This window comes from Coregonus lavaretus, assembly GCF_964263955.1.
Source record: "Coregonus lavaretus genome assembly, chromosome: 11".
NCBI lineage: Eukaryota > Metazoa > Chordata > Actinopteri > Salmoniformes > Salmonidae > Coregonus > Coregonus lavaretus.
The window spans coordinates 54,502,601-54,511,401 of NC_139998.1; the positions used below are offsets into that span (position 1 = coordinate 54,502,601).

The 8,801-nt window shown below is 39.8% G+C and overlaps 1 protein-coding gene across 1 annotated transcript; it reads right to left on the reverse strand.

Moving 5' to 3' along the window:
• Window positions 1-1,953: 1,953 nt before the first annotated feature.
• Window positions 1,954-8,359, reverse strand: LOC311137602 (5-hydroxytryptamine receptor 3A-like; the record flags this gene model as incomplete). The annotated part of the gene is made up of 10 exons (XM_084172108.1): window positions 1,954-2,252; window positions 2,534-2,737; window positions 2,930-3,140; window positions 3,377-3,549; window positions 3,865-4,034; window positions 6,622-6,728; window positions 7,027-7,071; window positions 7,277-7,446; window positions 7,979-8,042; window positions 8,330-8,359. The coding sequence occupies 10 exons, from the start codon at window positions 8,357-8,359 to the stop codon at window positions 1,954-1,956; spliced, it is 1,473 nt and encodes a 490-aa protein (XP_084028234.1).
• Window positions 8,360-8,801: the final 442 nt, after the last annotated feature.

Below are 8,801 nucleotides of genomic sequence, written 5' to 3' on the forward strand. Positions count from 1 at the left end.
TTATTTGAAGAATCTCAAATATAAAATATATTTTGATTTGTTTAACACTTTTTGGGTTACTACATGATTCCATATGTGTTATTTCATAGTTTTGATGTCTTCACTATTATTGTACAATGTAGAAAATAGTAAAAAAAAAAAAAAACCTGGAATGACTAGGTGTGTCCAAACTTTTGACTGGTACTGTAAGTTTTATATATTTTCAACCTCTGCCAAATTGAGAATTAAGAGCTATCTATCTAATAGAATTGAGAATTAAGAGCTATCTATCTAATATAACTTAGAGGGTTTTCTTTAATAGAAGCCTCTCTAATGTCAAACATGTAGGTTGTGGTGTACTGCAGGGCAGCTCTCTAGGCCCTCTACTCTTTTCTATTTTTACCAATGACGAGCCACTGGAATTAAACAAAGCCTGTGTGTCCATGTATGCTGATGATTGAACCTTATGTGTGTCAGTAACCACAGCTAATGAAGTCACTGAATCCCTTAACAAAGAGTTGTAGTCAGTTTTGGAATGGGTGGCCAGTAATAAACTGGACCCGAACATCTCTAAAACTAAGAGCATTGTATTTGGTACAAATCATTCCCTTTGCTCTAGACGTCAGGTGAATCTGGTAATGAATGGTGTGGCTGTTGAACAAGTTGAGGAGACTAAATTACTTGGTGTTACCTTAGATTGTAAACTGTCATGGTCAAAACATGAAGATTCAATGGTTGTAAAGATGGGGAGAGGTATGTCCGTAATAAAGAGATGCTCTTCCACACTCCAAAAAGTCCTGCAGGCTCTAGTTTTATCTTATCTTGATTATTGTCCAGTCATGTGGTCAAGTGCTGCAAAGAAAGACCTAGTTAAGCTGCAGCTGGCCCAGAACAGAGCGGCACGTCTTGCTCTTCATCGTAATCATAGGGCTAATATACTGTAGATACTATGCATGCCAGTCTCTCTTGGCTAAGAGTTGAGGAGAGTCTGCCTGCATCACTTATTCTTTTTAGAAGAAAATTCCAAATTGTTTGCATGGTCAACTTACACACAGCTCTGACACACACACTTACCCCACCAGACATTCAACCAGGGGTATTTTCACTGTCCCCAAATCCAGAACAAATTCAAGAAAGTGTGCAGTATTATATAGAGCCGTTATTGCATGGAACTCTCTTCCATCTCATATTGCTCAAATGAACAGCAAACCTGGTTTCAAAAAGCAAATAAAGCAACAGCTCACGGTACAGCGCCTCTCCCCTATCTTGACCTAGATATTGTGTGGATGTATTGATATGTAGGCTATGTGTGACATTTAAAAATTCATTTAGTTATGTCCTTGAGCTGTTCTTGTATATTAATGTTCTGTATTATGTCATGTTTTGTGTGGACCCCAGGAAGAGTAGCTGCTGCTTTCGTAACAGCTAATGGGAATCCTAATAAAATACTGAAATAATACTTTCTGTATGTCTACACTCTAATCAAACAAGGATGTGGTTTTTGGATGATCCCCTACTTTCCATGTCATTGATCCATGTCTTGTGTGAGAGATCTTCATCATCAACATTGATCCACCATCAACATTACAATTCAGAAAACGTCTCAGATAACCCCAATGAATTGTTGTTACTAATGAAACAGTGGTTTTCGTGAAAGTACTTTTATTTGACAAAGGAAAATAGATTTCCTCTAATATTGTAATATATCAGTCAACACACCTACTCAGTGCAGCCAGAAGATAAAACAAACAATTGTTAAAGTTATGGTAATTATAAGGTAATTGTTTAACCAGCAGTCGACAACATGGCAGACTCCTAAGTCTTGTAAGCAGTGGTGTAGTGGAGGGTAAACGCTATTTCCACACATTTTGTATTTTACACAAACATTTAGCCACCTATTGTGGAAAAATGCATAGAACATTTAGGGAGTGTTACTTTATTCACAACGAATGGCGTTTACCCACCAATTTGTTTTTACCTGGAGTACGAATTACTCCAAATGCTGAGGATGACGATGAAGCTGAAGGTGATGAAGATGACATAGACGCCAAACAGCAGTCGGTCGAGGATGTAGCCCACCTGCATCCAGTCCTGGGAGATCTGGTTCCCGTCCACATGCTGGGCCACCTGGAGGCGGATGGACTGCAGGTCATTGCCCAGCTTCCTCAGCTCCGCCAGGGCTGGATCGGCTGCCTCTGCCCCCTTCTCACCTGGTTCTCCTGTTTGAACCTGTCTCTCCAGCATCACTAGAGGGCAGACTTTCACGTCTGTTTCTTAGAGACAAGAGGGAAGGAAGGGAGGAAGGTGAAATTATGAATGTACCTCCTATAGACATAAATTATTGATGTACGTTGATAGTACAATTCTGTCTAAGGTCGGACCTAGTCAAATGGCTGGAAACATTTCTCAGAGTGATACCTGCATTTATGCTACTGTTCAGGCCTGTGATTGAAAGTTTTCACTGTATTGCTTTGGGTTGGACAAGACAAGTATCTGCTAATTGCCCAAAAGTCTGTATAATTGTAACTCCCTGGAGGGATCAGATCAGGGGTACCTCCTGCAACTGGATTGAGGATGATTGTGTCCTCTCTGGATTTCTGAGGCAGCCAGACGAGGGTGCCCATGAAGCGCAGGACGAGCACTCGGACCCAGCCAGGCACTGGGTGGAAGTTACTGGAGCCGACCAGGAGGTTAGTGATGAGAATAGTCTCCAGCAGGCTGGCCACCATCAGAGCCAAGCAGATGGCGAAGAACACATCTGCATGGGCAAGAGGAAGAGGGATGTGAAGAGAGGAAGATATTCAGCCACTCTTAGGAGGACAATGGAAGTGGACTTCAAAAAAGACACTTAACCTAACAAGGTTATTCAATAAGACAAAGTAAACATATACCTCTACATTTATGACTTACGACAAATATGGTGTTTCCAGTACAAATGTTTCATACTCACTTATCAGTGGGATGGTGTTTCCTGTGACGGGCAGCAGGTCATTCACGATGAGCAGGAAGACTGAGTAGCCTAAATTAAGGGTCATCTTGAAGGAGGAGCGGTCCACATTCTGGGGAGGCAGCAGAAAGCTGAAGAGATCCACAGTGATGAGGAGGCAGCTGGGGATCAGGAGATTCACCACGTAGAGGGTGGCTCTGCGCCTCAGGACAATCTACAGTTTAGAGACACAATGGTGAAAGACAACCTTCAAGGGTGATCTGGTGTTGTGCAGTAGATTCCCATTTCAGATAAGACAAAGCCATAAATAGCTGGGTTAGCATCCTATGTGTGAAACATGAAGTACTCTCTGAAACAAAAGTAGCGCTAGAAAAATAGAGAACTCAACGTTCAGTAGTAGTAAAGCCAAATGAATGGCGTCTGAGAAATTGCAGTGCTTTGGGTTCGTACATAGAAGCAGAGCTCATCATAGGGGTTGCTTTCTCCCTGATCGATTTCTGATAACTTGTACTTCCTGGATTTGATGTCCATCAGCTCCCACTCCCCTTCAGTGGACAACACGCTCCTGGAGTGTTTCAGGATGTCCTCCACCTTCTTCCCTAAGATCATCCTTATGTCCGACACTGCAGGGGAGATAAAGGAATGGGACATACTGGGATGAATGGGCTGAACCTATATGGAAGCAGAACATGATCTGTACTGAGGGGATGGTAAACTTGGGCCTAATACCAAACGGATCCCTTGGTTGACACCTTGGTTGACACCGAGTCATATATAAAAAACTCCAATGGACTCAATGGACCACCATGTTTCATACCTATCATTTTAGATTGCAAAAGAGAGTCAGGAAGGTTTTCTGAGAGAGAAGGAGCGATGGGTTTGGTATCTGACTTTTATCTTAAAATATGTCCTAAAGCGTGGTGGCATTGACATCTTACCGTGATGGATGTAGGATCTGAAGGTGAAGGTGCAGTTCTGGACGTCAAAGGGGAAGGTGTAGATGTCCAGGTTGCAGGAGCTAACCACTCTGACAGGTTTGGCGTCTAGCACTTTACCAGTGTGCTTAATGTACACATAAGGGACGATGGGAGCTCTGTTTTCATCCATACTGTGAGACAGGGTGAAATGGGGGGACTATTTCAAACCATGGGCACGATATAAATCATATGTTTTATATTTCTTAATCTTGACTGAAGCAGTCACTACTGCAATAAAAAGTGACAGAATTCAAGTGTTTGCTAAAACCTCTACGGGATCGGTGTCCCGTATACGGGACTGTTGAGCTAACGTGCGCTAATGTGATTAGCATGACTGTTGTAAGTAACAGCAAACTTTCCAGGACATAGACATGTCTTAAATGGGCAGAAAGCTTAAATTCTTGGTAATCTAACTGCACTGTCCAATTTACAGTAGCTATTACAGTGAAAAAATACCATGCTATTGTTTGAGGAGAGTGCACAACAACAAAAAAAATGTCACGCCAACTGCTTTGATACATTCACCTCTGAAGGTAAATAATGTACTTACATTCAGTAATCTTGCTCTGATTTGTCACCCTAAGGGTCCCAGAGATAAAATATAGCATAGTTTTGTTTGATAAAATCCATGTTTATATTCAAAATGGGTTCTACAGTTTGAACACCAGCTGTCCCTAGCTCCCCACCCCGCCCATCTAGATGTGTGAAAGTTAGTGTAAAAGCTAATGATCCATCATTTATGACATTCCTGTGAGTGTGTAAACTTACATTTTGTATTACCATATCATTTTTGTATGTTCTCTATAGTTATGTACTTGAAAATGTATCAATTGACCAATTCGGCACATTTGGGCAGACTTGATACTAAATAGTCCAGTATTGCAATGCTTCACTGGATCAATCTGAAACTTTGCACACACACTATTTCCATCTAGTGGCCAAAATCTAAATTGCGCCTAAACTGCAATATTATATTGTGGCCTTTCTCTTGCATTTCAAAGATGATGAAAAAAAATAAGAAAATAAATGCATGTTTTTTTATTTTATTATCTTTTACCAGATCTAGTGTGTTATAGTCTCCTACGTTAATTTCACATTTCCACAAACTTCAAAGTGTTTCCTTTTCAAATGGAATGAAGAATATATATATCCTTGCTTCAGGTCCTGAGCTACAGGCAGTTAGATTTTGGTATGTCATTTTAGGCGAAAATTGAAAAAAAGGGTCCGATCCTTAAGAGGTTAAGATGTACGCGCCCCCGCGGAATTCATATTACCATAATAAAAACATCCCCATTAAAGTCTGTCTGTTTAACCTAGAGATATCTATTTTGCTTGAGCTGCGTCTCAATCCACCGCATCCGCCAATGCATCGGTAGCGTCTGAACAAACTGTAGCGTTCCACTCTGTGGAAAGATGAGAGTCTCACGAATAAGATGGTGTTCTCCGCTTTGCTGTACAACCCCCACAAGCGTCATGAGACTCGTTTGAAGTCAGTACCGCCGATCTGCCAACTTCTGTCTGTAGTGTGCGAATAGTTTGGGCTACACCTCTATTGACAGTTTGGGCTACACCTCTATCGAAAGGTGAAACTCTCACAAACACGTCGGTTGTTTACATTTACATCATTTAGCAGACGTGGGGCAACTTATCCAGGGCAACTTACAGTTAGTGAGTGCATACATTTTCATACTGGACCCCCGTGGGAATCAAACCCACAACCCTGGCGTTGCAAACAACATGCTCTACCAACTGAGCTACACGGGACTAGGACGCCCACAAGCCTTACAGGACTCGTCTGAAGTTAGCCCGGTACCAGTTACATTTCTTTATGGAAGTACATATATATATGGAAGCTGTAGTGTAAAGTTCTTAAGTAAAAATACTTTAAAGGGGTATCAGTACTTTACTTTTTATATTTTTGACAACTTTTACTTTTACTCTATTACATTCCTAATAAAAATAATGTACTTTTTCACTCCATACATTTTCCCAGACACCCAAAAGTACTCGTGACATTTTGAATGCTTAGCCGGACAGGAAAATGGTCCAATTCACACCCCTTTCAAGACAACATCCCTGGTCATCCCTACTGACGGACGCACTAAACAAACATGTTTCGTTTGTAGATGATGTCTGAGTGTTGCAGTGCGCGACTGGCTATCTATAAATTATAAAAACAGGACAATGGTGTCGTCTGGTTTGCTTAATATAAGGAATTTTAAATGATTTATACTTTTGATACTTAAGTATATTTTTGCAATTGCATTTACTTTTAATACTTAAGTATATTTAAAACCAAATACTTTTAGACTTTTAAGGTATCTTTACTTTTACTCAAGAATGACAATTGGGTACGTTTTACACCACTGTGTGGAAGTAGTTTTAGTGCCAAAACAAAGAGGTTAAATATGGGTCAACATTTTTTTACATTCCATGATCTTTCTTATATCTCTCAGATATAGTACAGACACTTTAAAACAAACTTACTTTTGATTAATTTTTACTATCTGTTTTTCCATGTATGAATTTATTATTCAATGTGTTTCTATGGACTAATAGCAGTAATACCAATTACAATGTTTCATTAAATAAAATAATCAAATAGCTAAATGATCCTAGGTATGACCATCTTAAAACAATTCCATATGTTAGCATAGTAGAACCCCCCCCCCCCCAGCTGTGAAGAATCTATATAAACTATATAGATGTTTAACTCACAATTCATTGATGACCAAATCTGGTGACCAGAACCTTTCCCTGGGGAGAGAAATATTGGCAGTGCCGCATTGGACTGGGTCCCAGCTGAAAAATTCATTCTCCCACTCCTAAAACAACACATTAGCAAAAATACAATATGTTTGGAAGCAGCATTCAAAATTATAATATGATGTTTAGGATTGTTCTACATTCAGAGATGTTTAGTTTTAACCAAATGTAAATCACTATTGCTATTCAGTACATATTGGTGAATGGATGTTGTGTGCCCTAACAAATATGAAGCAATGTGAAGTAACGTTCTTAACACAGGTGCTCTAGGAGAATCGGAAACCAGAGTGCACATTGAAAATGACTCCCATACACTGTGTACGTATACTTACAGAAATACTAAAATATTACGCTCACCTTCACCAGCCAAATGTAGGTGTACAGCAGTTGTGCTTTTTCTTCCTGAAAAGAGAATTACTTTTTGTTGTAGGATACAAAGTAATGGCAATAAAGCTACATTTTAAATAGGTCTACAAAACATGATGTAGAGTAACGTTCATGACAATATAGTATGCCAGATACATATGTTACAGAATTTGATGGATTTAATCGGATGGTTTCTCAGGTGAACTAATTGAAAGGGATGACTTGATGTCCTACTCCTTACCACACCCAGGATGCCGTAGAGAGTGAAGTGCATGCTGATGATGGTGGGGGTTGAGAGGTTCATGACAGGTCGTATGGAGGACAACGTCATGACGTTCTCCAGTGCGGCCAGAAGGGATATGGTGTTGGGGTTGGTGCAGTTCACCACTACCTTACATCTCAGGCATGGCGCTGGGGAAACAATGGTAACCATGCTGCTTTACATCCTGCTTTAGATATGGTCCCGTGTGGTTCAGTTGGTAGAACATGGCGCTTGTAAGCCAGGGTTGTGGGTTCGATTCCCTTTGGGGACCGGGATGAAAATGTATGCACTCACTACTGTCTGTCGCTCTGGATAAGAGCGTCTGATAAATGACGTAAAGTATCTGATTATCTTTAATGGACTTAGTGAAAAGTCCTTCATTTTTGCCAATTGGTGGGGATCTTGCGTATTGGAGATATCATTATTAGAATCTTGTTAGAATTATGAAGACCTTCCTACTTTTTCATTTGACAGTGAAATTAATTGACTGCAACCCTACAAATACATTATGTTATAAACTTAATCGCTAAGGTAACAGCTACCCCAAGTAATATAAAAAAGTAAACATAAAACTAAATAATAAATGAACACAAACTGTTACTCAAATAGAATATTTTAACTTTACTTAACATAATTTAGTTGACTTTACTCATTCTTTTCCCGTGTACAAGATGTACCTACCCTGTACCATCATGCAGCAGATGATGAACAGAACCTGGTGGGGACTGACCGACCATCGTCGAGACTGAAATAATAAAGGTGTACAAAAATGCACCTATTACGGTAAAAGGTCAAATGGTATATTAGAAAATTCTGTACATTGTTTATTGCATGTTTGATAATTAACACAATGTGTATAACACCATTAATTACTTTATGAATTCACAACATAATTTACCACAAAAGACACCTACTGTAACAAATGTTTGGAGCAATTACAGTAATGCATTGAAATGCAACACACAGGCACACAACTTATGTAACGTTCATCCCCTGATTTTCACAAAAGGCATTAGAATGAAAGCTATTTACCTCCATTTCGGAAAAATCTTTGGCTGCCATCAAACAGCAAGCTTCAAGTTCTTGCAAACTACTGTTGACAGTTTCGATCCTATGGCTGAAGAACTGTCTAGAGCAAAGCTTTGCTTCCTCACACACATCGATGGCACCTCTTCACCTGCTGGAACAGATTTAATATATACAGACTAATTTGCATAGTTAACCGCTTATGTTTATGTAGTGTCATGTCAAAACAAAACAGAGCGGCACGTCTTGCTCTTCATTGTAGTCAGAGGGCTGATATAGATACTATGCATGCCAGTCTCTATTGGCTAAGAGTTGAGGAGAGACTGACTGCATCACTTCTTCTTTTTATAAGAAACATTAATATATTGAAAATCCCTCTGACACACACACTTACCCCACCAGACATGCCACCAGGGGTCTTTTCACAGTCCCCAAATCCAGAACAAAATCAAGAAAGCATACAGTATTATATAGAGCC